Raw genomic sequence first — 24,128 nt, 5'->3', positions numbered from 1 at the left:
ATATTTTATCACAATTGCATCACTAATTAATTTACCTTTCTAATCCTTGACAAAAATTGATAAAGAATTAAGAAATAATAATGAACTGATAACAAAAGCACTACAAAATATTTCTTTTATTGTTACGGTCTAAATATCGTCTGGCGCTCTTTTTAACAACAGTATGTTGTTAAAAAAAATTTAGTTGAATGTATTGTATAAGTTTGACTCAGTGGAACGAGTTCTTCCAGCATTTTATGAATACGGGTTGTATTACAATATTCAAACAGCAGCCACAGAGCACCTAAGCTAAGTAACAAACAAACTAAACGAGTCAGTCTGGCAAACCAGCGTTGTTTGTCCGTTCGCCGGTAGTACATCGTTCGTTGAAAATATACCGTTGTCGTTTTGTATGTTTGTTTTTGCGATGTATAATACAATTTATAAAGTATTAGTTGGTAAAATATACACGAAAAAGTACTCAACTTGTGTCAGTGTTTTATGGTGATCAGTGTTTAAAACTTCTGTGTTGTATATTCCAAGACGGTTAGTACAAAACTGTGCGATTATTGGCTATACGGTCTGTTTTTTAGTGGAAATTAGAAAGTTTTGCAACATTCTCTCCTACAATATTATTGTGATAGTGAATCGTCGTTTCCCACCTGTCATATTTCAACAGGTAGGTTTGTTCTTAATGATTCTCTTCAACTAATATGCTATACATATTTGCATTTCTACCAATAAAATATACCACGTGTTAATAATAATTTGAGTAATATTTAAAGTTTTATTTAAAAAAGGGTAGAAGAGATACAGTTATTTTGTTTAAAAACTATTTGTATGGTTATATTTTAGAATTATTTGTGATCTTTTTTTTTCACTGTTATTCATAAATAATATTTACCTTTACCTACGTTTACATGCTATCTCTTTTTTATGCATATAAGGTGTATTCTTTCTAATGTTACTTATCCAGCAATTGAAGGTAAAATTCAATTACTACGTCACACAAATAAATACAATGTAGGTATTTTTTAATTTTTTCTCTATTATTTTGAGATCTGATTACAAACGTAACGTGTTAAGTTTTTATTTATAATCAATAATATTTATTATTTTTATTTATTGTCATTAATAAATAATATTACTTCAATTACATGTTTGCTAAGTGTAGTGTATATTGCAATTATTCTATTCAGGATATATGCAGATAAAAAAGTATCAATTTAAACTTTAATCAATTTTAACATGAATACTTAAGGATGTATGAGCATGACAACAATGTTTGATTTAAAGGCTCAAAATTTGTTTGTAGGTAGACTTTTACTCAAAGAATGTGTGGTTAAAATTTCAGCTTAGGTATCGGTGCAAATTTTTAAGAAAAAAGTCATTGAAAATCGATATAAAATACATTGGCTCTTATGGAGGAATCTCAAAAAAACGACATATTTTGGAAGTTTTTGATAATTTTCATTTGTAATGAATGAAAACAAATTTAAAAAAAACTTTTTAATAGAAAGTAAACATATTAGCAATGAATTAGAAAAGAAAAAAACTAAGTGTCACCGTCCATATAAGGGATGTAAGAGCAGGGTAGATTAAGGGTTGAAATTATTTTTATCTTATTTTCAACTTTGATGATGAATTTTGTTATAACTTCATGAATGTACACGAAAAATAAGAATAAAATTTTTCGCTATGTGTCTTGGTTTTCGAAATATCGAAAGCTAAAAAATTAAACAAAATTTTCAATTTTCAGTATTTTGAAAATTAAACCAGATATCGAAAAATTTTATTCTTACTTTTCGTCTTATATCGTCAAGTAATAATATAAATTTGTCATCAAAATTGAAAATATCTATTTTTAAATTTATGCCCCCGCTACCATGCTCATACATCCTTAAAAATATGAATTACAACCGGTCGTAGTAGAAGTGATTTTCCCTTTATTGGGATAAAAATTGCTACAAACAATTAAGGATAAGCAATTGTTCACTTGTCGATACGTATTACGAGTTGATAGTTTGTTTACTGAAGTGCTCTTTATATATGTAGGACAAAAAAATATAATTTTTCTTAAAAAAAGATTAAGTATCAATAAAAGTATGAGGTGCTAAATATTTAGTAAACGCTTTGAGTCACTGAGCGTCAGGAATGACCAAATGCAGCTACTATTTAGGAGGACAAACTAATTTTTGAGATTTCTTCCTCAATGTTAACAAAGATGTTTGAGAATCTACAATGTTACAAGTTACTTTGTCATAGTAACTACATATTCTGATAGTTATCAATTGGTAAAGTTATTTTATTCTTGCTCTAGACGTATTGTGTATTGTGTCGACCTCAAAAATCACATAGGAATTCGTTACATAATATACATATAAGCACACAAATAGGTACTTGTTGAATGATGACAATTTATTGAAACGCAACATGTCAAATATAACGGTATGTTCACTTCAAAATGTTGATTGTCTATAGTAAGTTAAACCGCTATTCTAGAGACGGTGCATGTAGTGATTTAAAATCAAAATACCGTATACCTAAATTATGGAGATGCATTTTTATATCCTATATATGAAATATATCAAGGTATATTAAAATTTACTTAAGGATGTATGAGCATGACAACAATGTTTGATTTAAAGGCTCAAAATTTGTTTGTAGGTAGTCTTTTACTCAAAGAATATGTGGTTAAAATTTCAGCTTAGGTATCCGTGCAAATTTTTAAGAAAAAAAGTCATTAAAAATCGATATAAAATACATTGGCTCTTATGGAGGAATCTCAAAAAATGACATATTTTGGAAGTTTTTGATAATTTTCATTTGGAATGAATGAAAACACATTTAAAAAAAACTTTTAATAGAAAGTAAACATATTAGCAATGAATTAGAAAAGAAAAAAACTAAGTGTCACCGTCCATATAAGGGATGTAAGAGCAGGGTAGATTAAGGGTTGAAATTATTTTTATCTTATTTTCAACTTTGATGATGAATTTTGTTATAACTTCATGAATATACACGAAAAATAAGAATAAAATTTTTCGATATGTGTCTTGGTTTTCGAAATATCGAAAGCTAAATAATTAAACAAAATTTTCAATTTTCGATATTTTGAAAATTAAGCCAGATATCGAAAAATGTTATTCTTACTTTTCGTCTTATATCGTCAAGTAATAATATAAATTTATCATCAAAATTGAAAATATCTATTTTTAAATTTGTGCCCCCACTACCATGCTCATACATCCTTAAGTTTCCATTTTCTCAAAAACTGTATAAGATAGAGAGTTACATGAGTATGTATATATTTAACAAAAGCTTTCATCAATGGTCGTCATACTAGATTGCATATGACAATCTTTTGATGTATAAAATTCAACTTCTTTGTCTGAGGCAACAAGCTTAATTCATTAGACAGAATCCATGGCGAAGAATGGCAGGAAAGACAAAGAATTTTTCTGATTTCAATTTTCTTCTTAACCCAATACTGCCTAGGGACGTAAAACAAGCGCTCGCTTCTTCATGCATATATTATTGATTGTGAAAAAAGTAATTAATCAATTATAGTTGGTGGACTTTGTATCTTATCTTCTAAAAAACTTGCAATGTAAAATGATCATGTTTTTAGACCTTGAAGGCAGTCATTCATTATTTAAAGATGCAACAAGCAGTTGGAGTTTAACAGTCAGTGGCGTATTATATTATGCTAATTATTAATTTAGGAAAAACCAAAATGTTATGTGATGAAACTCACTAACTTTGGGTAATTTTTTTCAGCTTTGATGTCAGTTTATCGATAGCTTTTGTGCTTAATTCCAAGACCAGGACTCCACATTCTTGAAACCTATTAGAGCTAGGTTAATTTTGGTCACAAATTTAAAAAGTATGACCTAAATATAGTAGGATTACATACTTTGTTTATTAAAATTTTGGTTTCTGATGACGTCATAAAGTCAAAAAATTCGTTTTTGTGATAACACAGGTGAATTTGATCCGATCTGATTGGAATTTTTTTTAAAACCCACTAATTTTGGGCCATTCTTTTCAGCTGCATTGACAGTTTTTCGCTAGCTATCACTTATGTGCTTAATTTCAAGACCAGGACCCCACATTCCTGAAATCTATTAGCGCTAGGTTATTTTTGATCACAAATTTGAAAAGTATGACACAAATTTAGTTGGATTACATACTTTGTTTATCAAAATTGGATAAAATTTGGATGTAATAGAGCAAAATTAAATATTTTGGATTCTGATGACGTCATAAAGTTTAAAAATTTGATTTTTTTGATAACACAGTCAAATATGATCCGATCTTATTGGAATTTTTTTTGAAACTCACTAATTTTGGGTCATTCTTTTCAGCTGCGATATCAATTTTTTGCTAGCTGTCACTTGTGTGCTTAATTCTAGGACCAGGTCTCCACTTTCTTGAAACCTTTTAGAGCTAGGTTAATTTTAATCATAAATTTGAAAATAACGACTCAAATATAGTAGGATTACATACTTGGTTTATCAAAATTGGATAAAATTTGGATGTGATAGAGCAAAATTTAATTTTTTGGAATCTTATGAACTCATAAAGTTCTTTTTTTTTATCGTGGTTAAAGAGAGAATTTATACTCATTCAATTGAGGATCAAAGTAGGAAGTGCCATTTGAAATTTCAAAGTTGGGGTGGATGGGTGTGAAGGAATCAAACCTAAAATTTTATAGTTATTTTCTAGTTACCATTTTTGACCCTCTCTTCGAACGAACTTGTGTCATTGCAAATTGCTTCAGAAATAGCCACGCCTCTGAACACTTCAATTGAGATATTATATAATATTGTTTTTAAAACGTTATCACAACTGCCTTTCAAGGTTTTAATTTGTATTAACACACTTTTTTATCGTTACTGTATATATTCAGTACCTGTTTACTATTACAAACAATGAGATAAGCTTAGTGTTATAAGAAAACAATAATAAACCGTTCGGTTGCAAACAAGACTTGTTTACTAGATCAACTAAAATAATTATGTACGGTGTGTCTAATTAAGTCGGAACCATATGGAAAACCTTTTTCATTATTTGGTTTATGACAAATAGTTATTCTTGATAATAAGTCTTGGACTGGAACGAAATATGAGTAATCAGATAAATTGCATTCGTATACAAGATTTATCGAAAAATGCCAACTTTTATTTTTTACAATATCGTCAATCTTTATTAAAAAAATTTGATTTTAATTGAAAACTACGGTCAGAAATCATTCATAATTTATTATCCATCTACCATGACAAAACAGATTTTGTTATTTTTACAAACTCTTCTCTGTATTGGAATTGATAATTTATGTTTAAAGATCGATTTGTAGACAACTAATACAGAGAAGAGTTTGTAAAAATAACAAAATCTGTTGTGCCCGACTAATTAAGGATGTTTGAGCACGGTACTGGGAACACTTTAAAAAATATATATTTTCAATTTGATGGTGAATTTGATAGTGAATTATGTTATAAATTGACAATATTAGACGAAAAGTAAGAATACAATTTCGTCTACATTCATGAAGTTATAATTATATATTAAAGTAAAAATAATTTCAACCACAAGTCTGAACTTGCTTTGAAGGGTGGGCTGGCTATTGATAAAATTACGCTAAAATATTCGGAAGAAAAATTTGTGATAACGACACAGTCCTACTCATATAGACTTTTATTATACGTACGTTGTTTAATTATTTAAATTACCTATATTGAAAAGTTAAATATTTGTATAAAATTTCAACTAAAGGACGAATGACAAATATTTTTTTAGTTCACATCTCTGTTTGCGACTCCTAAATACTTAGCTGACCTCTACTAATTTAAATATAAAATTGAGAGCAGGGTGTGAACATTATTTTAGAAAATATAATTAATTAAATGACACCTTAAAAAAGGAAATTTGTACTAATTGACTTACGAACTAGTACTTCAGACTACAGAGAATTTTTTTCTGTATTAAATTACAGGAGTTATTTTTTTATTTAAATAGGTTCAGTATCCCGTACTAAATGTAATTGCACAAAATTCTTATTTTTATACCATGCATATATGTCATATGCAAGGTATACTAAGTTTAGTCCCAAGCTTGTAACGCTTAAAAATGTTATTGCTATGAACAAAATTTTGGTATAGATGTTTATAAAATCTCCTAATTAGTCCATTTTCGGTTGTCTGTCCGTCTGTCTGCCAACACGATAACTCAAAAACAAAAAAAGATATCAATTTGAAATTTTTACAGCGGTCTCAGGACGTAAAAAGTGAGGTCAAGTTCGTAAATGAGCAACATAGTTCAATTGGGTCATCTTGTAATCCGTTAGAGATAGAACAAGAGTTTAAATATAAGAAATTTTCTTTATAAAAAAATAAACAACTTTTGTCTGAAACATGTTTACGAAAACATCACTGTTTACCCGTGAAGGCGCAAATTAGGCTCGAATACTTATAGTATGTATTATATGCGAATATCAGTCATGTGTGTGTGACATGTATGTATGGCTGGCTATCTCTCTTTACTTACATGACGTGAAAAAACAAACCATTCCGTAATCAACACTGTCTTTACATGGTATTTCAACAATTAACTCAGTCAATTGTTTGTTTTCACTTGTTTTCTTTAATAATAACTAATGATTGATTTTATTAATTAATATTTCTAATAATTTCGTTATCAATATATAATTTTGAATTATGCTATTACAATGTTAGTCGATTCAAGCACATGTACCTATATATAATAAAATTAAAATTAACAAGTGAAAACAAACAATTGACTGAGTTAATTGTTGAAATACCATGCATAGTCATTAGTCAGTGTTGATTTCTTTATCACATTACACATACAAACATGTGACACATACATAACCAATAAAGTATAGTACATATGTAAATGACTTTGTAGGTTTCTGCATTACCGACCGACATTTAATGTATAGTTTGTACACATATTATAAAATTTCCGCCTAATTGGCGCCCTTACGGGTAAACAGTGATGTTTACGAAAAAATGTTTCAAACAAAAGTTGTTTAATTTTTGATAAGGAACATTTTTTACATTTAAACTTTTGTTCTATCTCTAACGGTTTATAAGATGGGTCCTACGGACCCAAGACCCAATTGGCCTATGATGCTCATTTACGAACTTGACCTCACTTTTTACGTCCTGGCTACGCTGTAAAAATTTCAGCTCGATATCTTTTTTCGTTTTTGAGTTATCGTGACCACAGACGGACGGACGGACGGACAACCGGAAATGGACTAATTAGGTGATTCTATGAACACCTATGACAAAATTTTTTTCCTAGCATCATTATTTTTAAGCGTTACAAACTTGGGATTAAACTTAATATACTATGTATATTTCATATATGCATGGTATACAATTCAATACGTTATTTTAATGTAGTCTATATTATAAATTTATAATGGCGCCTACATACACCTCTACTATAAAATATTGTTATTAATTTACATAAATTATGATATCTAAAATAATACTCTTTAAGTGCTATCAATCAAGAAACCAAACAACCAACCGTCATACATCAGCCCCGTAAGCAATAACTTCATTTACTTACTATGTACGAATGAGTATGTTTATAAAGTATTTTTATTAAATTAAATTATGAATTACAGTAGTAGTATAGTGATGTAGAAGTTATAGTTCTACGAATATAATGGTTGAACGTCAAGTGAATATAAAATTAGAGTCAATTAGAATATCGAAACGTCTTTAACAGAAGAAAAAAACATTTATGTATTATTATTACAGGGTGCTACACATAGAACTGTTGTTGTTGATTTTAGAGGCTCGTAGTACTCTACATAGTACACAGCTGAACTTGAAAATAACCAATATTCTACTATTTTTGAAAAAGTACCTCAAAATGTTGATTTTGCTAATAAAAAGCCACAAAAAAATTTATTTCGGAAAAATAGACACGCTTTCTTGCCAAAAACTTAAATTAAATTTTAAACCTTTTTTAAACTGTCAAAAACGCGGGCATCCAATTTGATGACGTAATATCGGTATCATTATACGAAATAACACAAATAAGTTTGACAGATATATTCATAGACATCTGATTATAATAAATATAAATACTTATTATCTATGCATATATTATACCCAGCTGTCTACACTGAACTAACTGATGGTCTATGGCTGATATCGATAAAATTACGAGTTTTAATTTTAATATTTTAAAAGAAAAATGTGCTTTTATGACTCGAAATCAGAATATTTAAGTATATTTTCACATAAATTTTAACTTTTTTCAAATTTTTAAATTTATTTTTGACTAACGATAATACCCTATACTATTTACACTTCTTAACCACCATCGAAGTAGCTCGTAGCTGGAAAACTACCCGTAAAAAAATTTTGTAGCTGTTTGAGCTTTTTATCAGAACGATCCGAAGAATATTTAGAAGGGATTGAAAAAGTTTCACAGGAAGCCATTTTCCTAGTCATATAGGTACTATAAATATAATATATGTGTAGCTTTGATCGCACGTAGCTCGAAAATTACACCCTGTATTATGTATGCTATCTTATGTAAGTATGGATGTACTAAATTCCATTCAATTAAAGCTCATGAAGTCGTATATATTATATGTTTAAGTATAATAAATTTATAATGTCTTGAACATATCATATTTTTTAATATGCTGTGATTTTTATTACCGAATGGTTCACAATCAAGTGATTTCAGTTTTAACTAGGAGATTTTTCATACGGATCCAATTGCTTTTCCTTTTGTAGGCTCTTCTAATAAAATACAACTCGAAAACTTCTTTTTTGAATTTATTGTAATGGTGTTCGAAGAAAACTTAAATATATAGTCTTAATTACAAAATTTCAGTTGAAATTTTTGAGTACCACATATGTTGCTCGATTAAAGTCGAATAACATGGGTGATTTTTTTTGAATATTTCTAACGGAGACTCTTATTCAACTCTTCAATCGAACTTTTCTTTTACGATTCGAATTATAGGGCAATTCAGCAATGTTTTAGTTAGTTACTTACAACGCTAATTTTAATTTTACCTTGCTTTGTACCATATTCAATTATCTTTCTTCAAAATCAGCCAAGAACACCTCAGACCTAAAGTAGCAAATACGTCTGCGGAATTTGAATTTTAGAATTTATTTAATTCTATATTTTACAACTATAAATTTTATCTCTCTGCGTACCCCTGGCTAATTAGCTGATGTGCCCTTGGATCAGACTTGTCCTTTTTACAGTTTTTTAAGTTCTGATAAATTATGGATCAGTCCTAGCCTGAAAAATGGGTCAAGACTCTGAACTAGACGCCACTCCAATCAATTGTTGCCAGAATCCCTCCGAAAACATTTTCAACCTCTTCCGATAATTATCAATTTACCGTTTACTCCCATCAAATTAGATGTAATTTCATATGATTTACTGAAAATTTGATCCGATCCATTTTTCGGGATAGGGGTAGGAAATTCTCACAGTATTAAATCTTTGGCAGTATTTCTTGGTAACACTTTATGTGAACTGCCCGGTAAGGCATATTGAACAATATATTATAATGGTTTTAATGGCTAATATAATTTTAATAAAAAGTATTTAAGGAATTTATTTTTTTATTCAATGAGGGTTTATAATAAAATGTATATTGTAAAGGGAAGAGAAGAGAGTCAAGGTTAACTTATCACAATATATACTTGGAAAACGTATTGAAAATTATTTACGATAAAGATTTATTTATCTTAACCTTCTCAATAATTTTCTTGGTTATTGATTGTAGTTTTTCACAATTTTTCCAAACAATGCCCTATAAATATACCTACGTAAATACTCTCCCTTTTTACCTGGTTATTTGGAGTTTCTATATGATGTTATTCAATCGTACAAAAAATCTGAATGCCAATACCTTACCTACTCTTTGTAAGAAAATCAGTGTTGGGCTGGTTAAGTAGCCTGGCGTTTTATGGAAAAAAAATCGCACGATAGATAGGTATATCACTTTGCAAAGCCAAAAGAGTGCATAATTTTTTTCTTGCCAATCGCTGCATTGATATTTTCTAAGCTTATTTTTTTGTAAGCAAAATTTTTCTCAAATACAAAAGGGCGCATATCTTGAAATACGATATATTTTTTTCTTTTATCTTTAAGTTTTAAACGGTTTTAGAGATGAATAGCAAAAAAAATTTGTAGGCGATCTTTTGGCATAAAATCGTATAAGAGTCGTATTTACCTACATGGGACCTATCTACATTGTTCAGGAAACAAAACCATCTACCCTATATTGATAATTTTTTTCTGGCTAGAGAGAAGATACGGCCGACAATTAAGAGTAGACATGACTTGTCACAGACAAATTTGTATTAAAAGTAAAAAGACGTATGGATAAAAAAAATAATTGATTTAAAAAAATATTTTGCTTTCAATTATTTCAGTTATAAAAACAAAGCCTTTATTGAATTTAAGATATAGCGCATATTTTAATTAAAAAATATTTTATAATATGTACTTAAACTTGTTAAGGTTCATAAACACTGCCTACTGCTACGACCTTGAAAAGAATCATTAAATTCAAATTTATTAGGATGAAAAAAAACCAATTACATATAAAGTTAACCAAATATTATACAACACCTTACAATTAAACTAAAGAATAATATAGACTAATCAGTTAGTTGATTTTCCTAATCAGTTAGTTGATTTTCCTAATCAGTTCGTTGATTTCCCAAAGGTAAACGAATATTAATACTTCTGTATATTATGTTACGATTTTATATATATTTGTTTAATATATCTGATTAATTTTAAAGATTGAGAGTGAAGATCGTTATATTTTTTCTTATCGCGTTTTCCTAACATACCATTAGTGCTTTAGTTACAATGTGTAAGGAAAGGGCTTCCCATTAAATATGTCAAGCAAAATTTCGTCTTTTGAACCACCCCAACCCTCCGCCTTATTATATTTTATACACCTTCCAAGTATGAGGTCATAATTTCTAGACTTTACCCCTTATAAATTATAAAGATTGAAATTAAACGATTTTTTTTTCTTTGTTTATATTCCCGATCTTTACAATGCATATTTGCATGGACAGATAATTTCTACGCACTATAATTACCAAATTATTACCCTGATTCGCAACTCCAGAAACTATAAATGGGACTTTTATGGCGATAAACATCTATCTTCCTGGTATAAACAAACAACAAACCATAGAATATATATTCTATTTTATATCTAAGCCAGGGCTTCTTAAACTTTTGTAATTCACGACCCCATTTATGATTGCGAGTTTCTTGACGACCCCATACAAATATAAAAGAAAAATAAATTAATATTTTTTGATGATTTATTTATTAGGTAACAATATACATATACATATGAAAATATATAAGTTTAGAATTCGTTTTGAAACATACAAAAATCTAAAATTAAAAATTGCACAAAAAATTATAAAATTGTATTTATTATAGTTTCAAAAATAAAAGTGGATTCTGACCGTCTTAATTCTCTCGAATATATTCAAGTAGTTGCGTGGTAAGTATATTAAATTAAAGTATAAGTTAAAAATTTAATGAGATGGATGTGCCTGTTTTTTATTGCATAACAAATCAAATCTTCGTGGAATGTTTGAAACTGCTGGACGTAAGATCTCTTCAACATTTTAGAACGCTGAACGATATTGGGATTTAATATGTGTTAAAGCTGTTTCTTCAGCAATAATACCTAGAAATTTTGTTGATAATTATTTCTCGGGATTATTTCGGCTTTTAGAGATTGACAAAAATAAATTTATATTTTTACTAATTCCAATAACATTTCATAATTCATAGTAAATGTTATTCAAGTTATTATAATACTCTTAATAGAAATGCAGGTACAAACAATCTTTCCGAACTAGAAGATGATATATTTATCTACGATAATTGTTATTTTATCTTTATAACAACAATTTTACAAGTTAAAAAACATTTTCTGTTAAATTGTATTTTTACCTCTCGCGACCCCAGAGTTTTGCTACGCGACCCCAAATGGGGTCGCGACCCATAGTTTAAGAAGCCCTGATCTAAGCTAATTGTATATTCTAAGCTAAGGTTTACACTTTTCTCAACATTTCATTATTTAATCAGTTGAGGTCTGTTCAGTATTTTGGAATCGCTAAGAGAAAATGAAGTTTCTTTTATATACGTGTAAGACTATTTTAAATGTATATTATTTTTACCGAATTAAAAACTCAAAAAGTAATGCATCTAACTCAAGAATCTAACCTAGTGTATGTATAATTCGTTTGCTAGATGAACAGTTGTATGTCTTTCTTGACTGAAGTATTGAGCTAACGTGGTGATTATTTATTATTTTATCGATTAAAATTTAATTAAAAAATATGTTTTACTTGATTCCTTGTTTATATTTAATTAATTTATATCCTTATGTATTGAAACAATAGAAATAATTTATTTATAATTTTTTTGATATTTTCTTTATATGGAAGAGTAAATTCTGTTTTAATAGTAAATCATATTTAATTATCAATATACAGTGTTCAATATGTATAAAGCTGCGTTTACACTAGCAGTTATAAATTATACTTTAAGGACGTTCCCCAAAAATCACGTTTTCATATAATCATCTTTTCATAGAATCGTGTATATGCTTTCTCATTAATGCCTGTATGGATAACTGGGAGTTGCCACCAACCAACTGGTGATAATAATTCGTACTAATTAAAACAGCAAGTGGACCCGTTATTGTAAGTAATTCCAATTAAGACTACCAGATGGCAATACTAGTACTTAGCATTTAAAGGCCCGTCAAAATATTCAAATTTAATTAAAACAGGAGAAGGACCCGTTTTCAGTAGTTCCAATTTAGACTATCAGATTACCTTCCATTTATCAATAAGCAGGTAAATTTTTTGATACCCCCACCGGTGTTAAATTTCCAGTTTGGTGTTTTTTAACATATAAATCCTATATTGAATTGTTTTTAATGATATGCTTTGTTATGGTAACAAGGCTAATTTTCTTAAGATAAACTTGCAAAAAATAATATTAATTAAAAGCATGACATATATTTTCCTCTACAGAAAATCGTAGCAAGCGGTACTCGTTTTTCCATAAAATACATTTGATGTAGTGAAATGAATGGAAATTTTTGTATTATTCCTTCTATAAGTGATTTTCTCTAAGTTCTAACAGAAACCACCCTCAAAATTTGAAATGTAAGTTTCAAATATTTACATACACTCATTTTTTTGAGACGTCCTTAAGGAAGAGCCCTTTAAGCCACTTCATCTCCAATCTTTCACTATAGGATATGGATCATACAGTTAAAATGAGCAAAAATTCGGCATTTCGTTGTTGTCAGTTTGCATACTGATAATAAAATTTATTACTCTGTTCTAATAATTAGGTACTTGAAATTTTGCTTAACTTTAATAATATAAACTAGACTTCACATTTATCAAGTCATTAATTTAATATTAACTTTTAATTACAAATATATTTCGTTACAATGGGTGTAAAGTTGAATGACTTTAAAAAGAAAAAAAAAACTATTATAAAAGAATAAAATAATGTTATTCTTTGTTTGTGAATTTGTACAAGCATAGATGAAATTGTATCAAAGAAATAATTTATAGTTAAAAAAAAATATATTTTGTTCCGAGGTGGTAACCGACAATTTAAAAAAAATTAGTTCTGCATTGTTTTTGCTATTACAAATTTTTATTGAATTTTGATGCGTATACGAACTGTCATTGTTTGTAATTTGGGACGTATATAACAATTTAATTTCGAAAAATAAATTTTGGTATTTACTAGACATTTACAAGTATCAGGACTATGAAACCAAGAAAAAGTATCAAAAGTTTCTCCAAAAAGAACCCTAAAGAAATTAAAATAATGACAACCTCATCCCGAAGTTGGCCGTTTCATATTGAAATAAAGTATAAATACTCTTTCAAACAATTTCCTAACAATTCGAACAAGTACAGCTAAATATTTGTATTTACAATAGAATGGGATTGAATTTAAAATATGAATTCATTAATACAAAATTACTGAAGTTAAGAAAACAAAATCATTACTTCTATGAAAGAGATTGATTTTAGCTTAAAGTCATGCATTTTATTGATGGAAATGAAATTGTACTTAGTTGGTCTATTATCTAGTCTTTCCATAGATCACTGCTGTTTTAAGATTTCAGCCTAGTTATAATTGCCAAATTGACTGATTGATTTTCTCAATAGCTTAATAGTTATGGGCTTCGATTACAATTCCTTTTACACTCAGCTGGAAATGCAGTTTAGAACAAATGGCTGGTACGGCTGAAAGAATTCTCCCCTTATCGTGATATTGAAGTATTACCCTTTACTAGTTTGAACCTGCACAATTTGCCCTAGCCTAGAAGTTTTTTCAGTACTGATAATTTTTTGTTTGTTTCAGATTTTCCGGCGATAAAACGTGAAGCTATAATCAACGACATAAAATCATCATAAGTTTACATCAAATTTATAAAATATGTGTGTTTCTATTTTTTTATTACAATCAAAAAAATTGTCGGTTCTTTAGTAAAGTAATTTATTTCGTGCACGGTTCATGGATTACAGAATCTTACTTGATTAGCTTAGGAGTTGAAATAATAACAAAAAATTAATCGTAAATCGTAAATAATTTTTATTGAATCGTAGTTAATTAGTTTGACATAGGTTCATTGCCTGTATTCAGACCTATCGCGCATATTGACCTGTCGCGTTACTTAAATAATTAGTTAATACCTTATAATTATAAATATTGACCCAGCACTGAAGTACGTTAAGCTGAGCGCACCATCTTCTGCGCCTTCTATTTCAAAAACGGTTCACATACAAAAAAAATGTTTCAGATAAAATTTGTAGAAAATTTTATCCTCTACAACTTATATCACCAATATTAATAAGATTGAAGGCCAAAGAAACGAGATATTCACAAAAAACTGATTTTCGATAACTTTGACCTTGAATATCTATCTATCTTTGAGACAACATTTGTATTATCAAAATAAAGGCTTGTATAAAAATTTAGCTTATTCCGTTAGAGTCCGAGGTTGACCACTTATTTTGACTAAGATGATCAGGTTATAGTTAATTTTATCAATTATTTAAATTATTAATTAATTAATTAACAACACCTTTTCGTGTACGGGTCCTTAAAACAATCACTTTTATCAAAGTGATATTACGATATCTTTTCAATTATTTTTAATCGTCTGATAAAATATCAAACTTAACAATTTCATTTTTTTTTAGAAACAAAGATAAAAATTTAATCGAAAAAAAAAAAAAAAATTAAAATTAGCCACATGTATTTCCAAGTGTAATATGTGAAAATAAAATGTTTTATGACAATGATGGATAAAATCGAATCAAAATGTAATAAAAAAATTCAAGTAATGTGAAAATAAAACAATATTGTTAAAAGTGAATTAAAAAAATATATATAAATTATTTGTGCGTGTTTATTAAAAATAAAAATAAATAAAAAATGTCAAATAATTCAAGTCCAGTGTTAGAAAAGAAATTAACTTTAGATAATAATGGTATAGAATCACAAACACAACCAAATAATATCAATGAAAATGATCCATGTTTAAAAACATCAGCACGTAAGGATCGTAGAAAATTTTATGAACGAACTGAAGAGAAATTACGTGAAAAATCTGGTTTATCACGACGTGGACTTATTATTGCTGGTGTTGTGTTATTTATATTATTCATTTTGTTTATTATTGTGATTGTGTTAGGTATATGTTGGCCGCGTACACCGCATGAACGACAATTTCCAATTTGTGAGGATGCTGCATGTTTGCGAGCTGTTGCTCAGGTTTGTACTTTTTATTTACTTCTTTTTTGTAATTAAATATTGGTATCTAGGTCCAAAACTGATCGTTGGCTAAAATGATGGTAATCAGAACAAGTAAAATTGACCAAATTTAAAAAACCTCTCGAAATTATTCGGGTATGGAACTCTAAACTCGCATTTGAAACGTATCTGAGAACACTCTCCATTTAATTATCTTTTTCTTTAAAGCCTTCTCCAAAATGAATCGATTTTAAGGATCATTGCCTATTTTTTGGTTGTTCCGGGTACGGAACTCTAATTTATCAATTGAAACGTAGCTAAGAGCACTCCCCATTAAATTGCCTTTCAAACAAAACAAAAAAATGTAACAGTTTCATAAAGTTATTTTAAGAATCTGTTTATGGTCCGTCGCTGTGCCCAATTCCTGATAAAACGTTATCCAACCTGCCTTCAATAACCCCATATTGAAAGTTAATTTTCTTTGACCTTTATCTTAGTTGGGACTTTGTTTTTACAATATGGGCTATAGAAGAGAATTCCCACATTCTTATATTGAAATATATAAAACTAAAAGTGAGCATTCTAATCTAATAGAAACTGCCAAAAATGATCGATCGACTAGTCTCAACTTAATCTTTTTCCTTTCTGTAAATAATTTTTGTCATCTGAATTTACCGATTTAAAAAAACAATTTTGAAGAAATTGTGTGGTAATGTTTTCGAAATAGATTCAAGCAAAATTTTGTCCACTTGCAAGTATTCTTTGAATTCGGGACATGTTTTTTGATAATACCAACGTTTATATTCGTCGCCCTAGCAGATCAAAATGATTTTTATTGACTTACAATACTTAATAATCATTTCCAACTTTGTTTTATTCAGAGTAAGTTACTTTTCTTGCAATTGCAACAATTGTAAAAATTATTTATTTAACATAAATTCATTAAAACAAAAAAAGACATACAAATTTTTAATATATTAGAAGCTATAATTGACTTAAAAAATCCGTAAAAATCATTCACTTCCAGGTGTTTACTGATCTGCAAGACAAAATTCCTTTTAAAATAAATGCGGAGCGATTACAATATTCGTGGCGCTACGATTTGACTCTGGAATATTGTTAGACATAGTAAAAAAATATAAAATGAAGTGTAACAATTTTCGGCTTATATTTCAAGTAGTAAAAATTAGGTACTTTTCAACTTTAATTTAAACTAGCAGATATCCGGATAGAATTTCGGAAAAAGCTTCTCTTTAATCTTATTAATCTTATCTTAAAACTATCAATATTCCATCGTCATATCGTGTCGTCACGAATATCGTAGTCGAGCCTAAAATGTCAAAAACCATACCCAGTTTCCTATCGATTAGATAACTAGCTGGGAACTACCCGCTTTGTTGTCAACATCCCCACTTGCACCCCTCTAACAGTTTTGTAATGTACACGTCATGCTCTTTTATTTGATACCCCACTTAGGTATATTTGTAAATATTCGATAATTCCTTCCCACTTTCTCGCTACACCTTTCTACCCTCCGAATGTTAAAAGTAGATAAAAACAATAGATCTTTGAAGCTGGTTGTATATCTTTTCAATATTTGAGCTTAATCGATGCACAACTTTTTTAGTTTTTGAAGCATATCCCTTTCAACCCCTATTTCAACCCCTTACTCTACTATAATATGGATGTATTATACATAAAAACCTTCCTCTTGAATCACTCTATCTACCGCATCAAAATCCGTTGCGTAGTTTCAAAGACTTAAGCGTACATAGGGACATAGGGACAGAAAAAGCGACTTTGTTTTATAATATGTAGTGATAAATATTCAATATTATTATACAATGCATCCGGTAAGTAATAGACCGGGTAATTTGATCAGATGGTTTCATATTTTTTGAGCATAATTTATTTAACCTGAGTTGGAAAAAATCGATATCCTCAAACACAATCCTTCTGCGTTTAATAAAAAGTTATTCTAAATTACGGCCTAACAGTTTTCATTTATTTCAAGTTTTCTCGAAATGTATATCATCTCGAAATATTTTAAAATAGGTATAGTTAAATTGTATACATATAATAACGTACGTTTGTGATATCCATTTGGGATCTATTGGAATCCATTGTTCATCTAGACCCTCAGGATTGACATCATCAGTGTATTTTAATTTACGATGCTTTACTTCATATTTGATAAAATGATTTAATTTGATTGAGTTTTTCGGAATGATTATCGGTGGGCCTCTAAATTTCCATTTAATTTTCCACTCTGGGCCTGAAAAGTGAATTATTTAAAAGCTATTAAAGAAGTTTCGCTAATAAATACCAAATATTACAGGTATTTTCAAGCTTGCATTCATATGGCGAAAGTGTTCCAGGCTGAAATATTTTAAGATTTTGTACAGCTTCTTTCAGATAATCACTTGAAGATTGCTCACACATTTTGACATTTTTTGGATTATTTATTTTAGTCAAATTCGTAACTAGGGTTTGGCAAAACAAAAAATATGTTTTATACGTTAAAAAAAATTTAGTAAAGAATTATGTAAAAGGCGCTCATGAATTTTTTTTATGAATATCATAATTCCAGGACTCCACATTCTTGAAACCTATTAGAGCTAGGTTAATTTTGACCACAAATTTGAAAAGTATGGCCCATATTTAGTAGGATTACATCTTAGTTTAACAAAATTGGATAAAATTTGGATGTGATAGAGCAAAATTAAATTTTTTGGATTCTGATGACGTCATAAAGTTTAAAAATTTGATTTTTTTGATGACACAGGCAAATTTGATCCGATCTTATTGGAATTTTTTTTGAACCCCACTTATTTTGGGTCATTCTTTTCAGCTGTGTTGTTTGTTATTGGCTAGATATCACAAATGTGCTTAATTTCGGGACTCGGACTCCACATTCTTGAAACCTATTAGAGCTAGGTTAATTTCGATCACAAATTTGAAAAGCATGACCCAAATATAGTAGGATTACATACTTGGTTTGTCCAAATTGGATAAAATTTCGATGTGATAGAGCAAAATTGAATTTTTTGGATTCTGATGACGTCATTAAGTTTAAAAATTTGATTTTTTTGATAACACAGGCAAATTTGATCCGATCTTATTGGAATTTTTTTTGAAACCCACTAATTTTGGGTCATTCTTTTCAGTTGTGATGTTTGTTATTGGCTAGCTATCACTTATTTGCTTAATTCCGAGACGAGGACACCACATTCTTGAAACCTATTAGAGCTAGGTTAATTTTGGTCACAAATTTGAAAAGTATGACACAAAATTAGTAGGATTACATACTTGGTTTAACAAAATTGGATAAAATTTGGATGTGATAGAGAAAAATTAATTTTTTGGATTCTGATGACGTCAAAAAGTTAGATTTAATTTTTAAAGTTAGATAATTAGATTTTTTTGATTTCGCAAAACTAAGTCTAAGTCTCGTAAAAACCGAAATAAATACTTGCTATCTTAAAATCGTTTTCTATTTCCTTTCTTATTTTAACACCCTTTTAACATGAAAAATTATGCTGAAACTGATTCAGCACCACTTTCGTTCTATAGTGGTTATTTTTACTACTTTTAACGATTATTTTATTTCTTGCTAAGTTTAATAATTTTTTTTACAGATTCGTGAAGGATTAAATACAACAATATCACCTTGTGATGACATTTTACAATGGGGTTGTGGAAATTGGCTACAAACACATGCTATCCCGTTGGAAAATAATCACTGGAGTCGTCGAGTGGAACTTTATAAACAAGGTATAGGAACATTTCTTACATCGAATTTTTTGTTTAATTAAATTTTGCAACGATTAATTGTAATAAGTTAATTATGTCGGTATAATTATGATAGAAATATTGTTCTCACAATTTTTGATACTTGTCCATAACCATCCATATTTCATGTAAAATTAATATTTACCGAAATAATTTTTCTTTTCTATTTAAAAATAGCAATTTATAACATACACAATTTTCAATTAAAAAATTAATAAATCGTAATCTAAGGAAATTCGTTAACTGATAACAAGTTAAATAATTTAATATTTAATAAAACAAAAAAATTTCGCTACTACATTTTTTGACCATAAAATCCGTTTTAAGGAATTTCATTTTGTTATGACACTTTTCGTTTTTAAATTACAGAATTAGTTCGCACACATGAATTAATATCCACAATTCCACAACCGTTAGATCGTAAATCGATAAAATTTAAAATTAAACGATTTTACGATTCGTGTATGAATGAAGAAGTAATTGAAGCTGATGGTATTCAAGTATTGAATAGAAGAATACATGATTTAGGTGAGTTATACTTGATTTATCATTTTTTTTTTATATACCATGCATGAATGCAATATGCAAGGTATACTAAGTTTAGTCCCAAGTTTGTAAAGCTTAAAAATATTGATGCTACGAAAAAAATTTTGGTATAGGTGTTCATAAAATTACCTAATTAGTCTATTTCCGGCTGTCCGTCCGTCCGTCTGCTCGTCTGTCAATTCGATAACTTAAGAACGAAAAAAGATATCTAGCTGAAATTTTTACAGCGTACTCAGGACGTAAAAAGTAAGGTCGAGTTCGTAAATTAGTCTTGGGGCCGTAGGACAAATCTTGTAAGCCGTTAGAGATAGAACAAAAGTTTAAATGTACAAAATATTCCTTATAAAAGAATACACAACTTTTGTTTGAAACATTTTTTCGTAAACATCACTGTTTACCCGTGAGGGCGCAAATTAGGCATAAATTGTATAGTATGTATTATATGGGAATATTAGTTATGTATGTGTGACATGTATGTATGTGTAATGTGATAAAGTAATTAACACTGTCTATACATGGTATTTCAACAGTCAACTCAGTCAATTGTTTGTTTTCACTTTTTTTTTTTTAAATTAAAGTAATAAATTTATTTACATTTCTATTACCTATTTAATTGATTAATATTTCCGTCATTATAACTACCGTTAAATGATTTTTGTTTATTAATTATTCATGAGATTTATTAATGATTTAATGATTTATACTACAATAAATTAAATAACTATAAATGTGTGTTTGTTGTGTTACTTACTTTATAGTTCTTATTAAGTAACAATTTAAAGTATTTAAATTTAAAACTTGTTGAAGAAATTCGATGTTGTTACGTGTATCACAACTTTAGATGGTAGAATGTATTATGTTGTATCTTCGCGGGGCATAAAGCACCACCATCAAACGTGGTAGAGAAAGGTTCTTCCATTATCTATATATATAAGAATGGAAGCTGACTGATCGATCGACGCACAGCTGGAAACCACTGGGTCAAGAAGCCTGAAATTTTGTACACACGTTCTTTAGGTAACTTAAGTGTGCACTAAGAAAGGATTTTCGGAAATTAATCCCCCAAGGAGTTAAATTTTTGAATTAACTACTTAACCCATTTTAAAAATTATTTCACCTATAATAAGTTACAATGCAGAGTTTCTGAGATATCGCAATATTTTAATCGATTTTATTCCGTATCTCAAAAACTATTCGACCAGTCAGCAAATGCATCCGATTTTTGTACTTTTTGGGTCAAAATTACCTTATATACTGAGTTTTATCGAAATTGGACATTCAAAAAATTTTTCGATTTTCTGCAATTTTTTTAAGGGGTACCCCTTTGAAAAAATCGAGAAAATCGGGAAAAAATTTTTGTTTTGGAATTTGATGAAACTCAGTGTATGGGGTAATTTTGATCCAAAAAGGTTAAAAATCAGGTTATTTTAATGATTGGATGCAGAGTTTCTGAGATATCGCAATATTTGGGTCGATTTTAGCTCGTATCTCAAAAACTACTCGACCAGTCAGCAAATGCACCCGATTTTTGAACTTTTTGGGTCAAAATTACCTTATATACTGAGTTTTATCGAAATTGGAGATAAAAAAATTTTTTCGATTTTTTGCAATTTTTCTAAGGGGTACCCCTTTGAAAAAATCGAGAAAATCGGGAAAAAATTTTTGTTTTGGAATTTGATGAAACTCAGTGTATGGGGTAATTTTGATCCAAAAAGGTTAAAAATTAGGTTATTTTAATGATTGGATGCAGAGTTTCTGAGATATCGCAATATTTGGGTCGATTTTAGCTCGTATCTCAAAAACTACTCGACCAGTCAGCAAATGCACCCGATTTTTGTACTTTATGGGTCAAAATTACCTTATATACTTGATGCCGAGGGTTTCTTTCAATTTAATTTTATCAGAGTGAACAAATTGAATAAAACAATTGAAAATTGATAATTAGATATAATATTAAAATTTCATGTATTCGGTTCGCAAAATGACAATATTCAATTAGCGAATAGGTTAAAAAAAATTTCTTAAAATTTTCCACAAAATAATAAACAATAGTACTTCTCTCGCTAATAATTTATTTTCTGTTTTTATTAATTATTACTATTATTACACACTGTGATACACGATTAGTATTTGATTATATTTTCTGGAGAAACGGATGTTAAACGCGATAAAATTCTGATAATATTTTGTTAATTTCTGACCACAATATAATTTAATCAAAATTTTGTTTTTAACAATCTTACTTTCGCGACAAACAGAAATTTTTATACAAAATGTATCCAGTTCTGACAACGGCATCCATGAGAAACCCATGAAAGTCTTAAATTTGCATTAAGTTACGACAAGAGAACGAATAATTCAATATCACGCCAACCGATTTCGATGATTCTTTTTTTAGTGACAAATTAGTTAGTGTACTTCTGATTTACTAAAAATCATAAAATTAAAAAAAACTTTTAACAAAAAGAAAACCGATTTCAAAAGAAAAACTTTTCCAAAACAAATTAATATGCACTAAAAAGTAAAAAAATTGGAGTCGATGTCAGCCAAACTAATGTAGCAGACTGTTCTGTCAGAGTTGTTTCCTTGGCTTACACCGACTGCAAAAATAACAATAATTTTAACTACATTATATTATCGATATTTTTTTAACTTTTTAGGGCATATTAATTTGTTTTGGAAAAGTTTTTCTTTTGAAGTCAGTTTTTTTTTTTGTTTTGTCAGTTTTGTGTAAAAGTTTTTTTTATTTAAGAATGGAAGTTTATGAAGTAACTAATAATAATTTGTAAAGGCACAACAAAGAAGCTCCCATAACACACAAAATATTTATAAATAGACACATTAATGTAATAAATAATAATATCATATGTTCGTTCGTTCATATGTAATAATTATTACATATTACATTTTATAAACATTCATAATTTTAAAAGTACGTAATAATTATTCATTAAAATTATAATCATAATAATAAAAATAAAAACACATACGTATATAATATAAAATATTAATGTGTCTATGTTAATTTTTTAATCTAATTATTGTATGTTCTATTCTTATTTATCCGTATATCATTGTTGTTTTAATGTGTATGTGGGCAGAGGTACTATCAGGAGCAAAAGTAATGTACATGTAGCAGCCAACTAACAAACATTAGCCGCTCAATTAACAGCCTAGCCTTTTAACTAAACGGCGCCGTTCATATACTTGAACGATATTCCGTAATTCAATCAAACAGCTAGGTAAATGACTTGAATCGATAACGTTCAACTACTTCAGGCGTGGATTCAGTTCTGAAAATAGGTGATGGGTACAGCCATCCGAATCCGGCCAAATGCGAGTCGGAGTATGAACTGGCTCATGCTCGATATAGTGCATTCCTACAAAGGAGATGTTTACAAAATATATGACACCCTGACCAAGATTTTGTACCGTGTGTTTGCCTACGTAGGCAAAGCTGTGGGGCGAATACTAGTAAACTAATAAACCTGTAAAATATGTAAATGTTAGTTTGTTCGTTCACAAAAATTACAAAAGTAAATGTGTTGCTTGCACATCACAGTGTCACATTTAGATTCTAAACTACTGAACCGATTTTGATGAAATTTTTACTGAAACTTCAAATTAAATTAAACAAGTTTTCGTTTTTTTCTCAAGTTTACGCGAAAACGTTGATAATATCATCGATATCCAGATGTTTAGGAGAGCCTGTCCCACGCTACCAAGATTTTACCCCGCGAAGTGTAGAAAACGATCTCTCTGCGGTAGCTACGCAGGCCAAAAAAGGTTTCAGTATTTGTAAGAACAATTTTATTTTAGGGTTCAAATCTTGGTCGCATGCGTCAGTGTGATGAGATAATGATTCTGGTATGGCGGAATTGTTTTCACATTCTGTTTTCCATTTGGCCATCCATAGTCGGTATTATCGATATCCAAGTCCTTGATAC

At 28.9% G+C, this 24,128-nt stretch overlaps 2 protein-coding genes and 1 long non-coding RNA gene across 3 annotated transcripts in view; 2 read left to right on the top strand and 1 right to left on the bottom strand.

The window, feature by feature from the left end:
• Positions 1–241: 241 nt before the first annotated feature.
• Positions 242–15,399, top strand: LOC123296538. The gene is made up of 3 exons (XR_006535177.1): positions 242–658; positions 14,449–14,525; positions 15,291–15,399. It is a non-coding gene; the product is annotated as an uncharacterized LOC123296538 (long non-coding RNA).
• An 89-nt stretch (positions 15,400–15,488) lies between these two features.
• Positions 15,489–24,128, top strand: part of LOC123294664 (protein gone early) — a 164,135-nt gene continuing 155,495 nt past the window's right edge. Inside the window, exons 1-3 of the mRNA XM_044875766.1 lie at positions 15,489–15,864; positions 19,482–19,617; positions 20,005–20,163. Of these exons, the coding sequence (XP_044731701.1) occupies positions 15,526–15,864; positions 19,482–19,617; positions 20,005–20,163 (634 nt within the window). The 5' untranslated portion in view covers positions 15,489–15,525. The remainder of the gene's footprint in view (positions 15,865–19,481; positions 19,618–20,004; positions 20,164–24,128) is intronic.
• LOC123294666 lies at positions 16,828–18,287 on the bottom strand. The gene is made up of 3 exons (XM_044875768.1): positions 18,180–18,287; positions 17,932–18,118; positions 16,828–16,882 (listed from the first exon to the last, which is right to left on the bottom strand). Exons 1-3 carry the CDS (start codon positions 18,283–18,285, stop codon positions 16,861–16,863), a joined length of 315 nt encoding a protein of 104 aa, XP_044731703.1. The 5' UTR covers positions 18,286–18,287; the 3' UTR covers positions 16,828–16,860.

This window comes from Chrysoperla carnea, chromosome 3 (assembly GCF_905475395.1).
Source record: "Chrysoperla carnea chromosome 3, inChrCarn1.1, whole genome shotgun sequence".
Classification (NCBI taxonomy): domain Eukaryota; kingdom Metazoa; phylum Arthropoda; class Insecta; order Neuroptera; family Chrysopidae; genus Chrysoperla; species Chrysoperla carnea.
The sequence above is the reverse complement of the archived record's forward strand: the minus strand, read 5'-3'. Positions and strand labels throughout refer to the sequence as shown.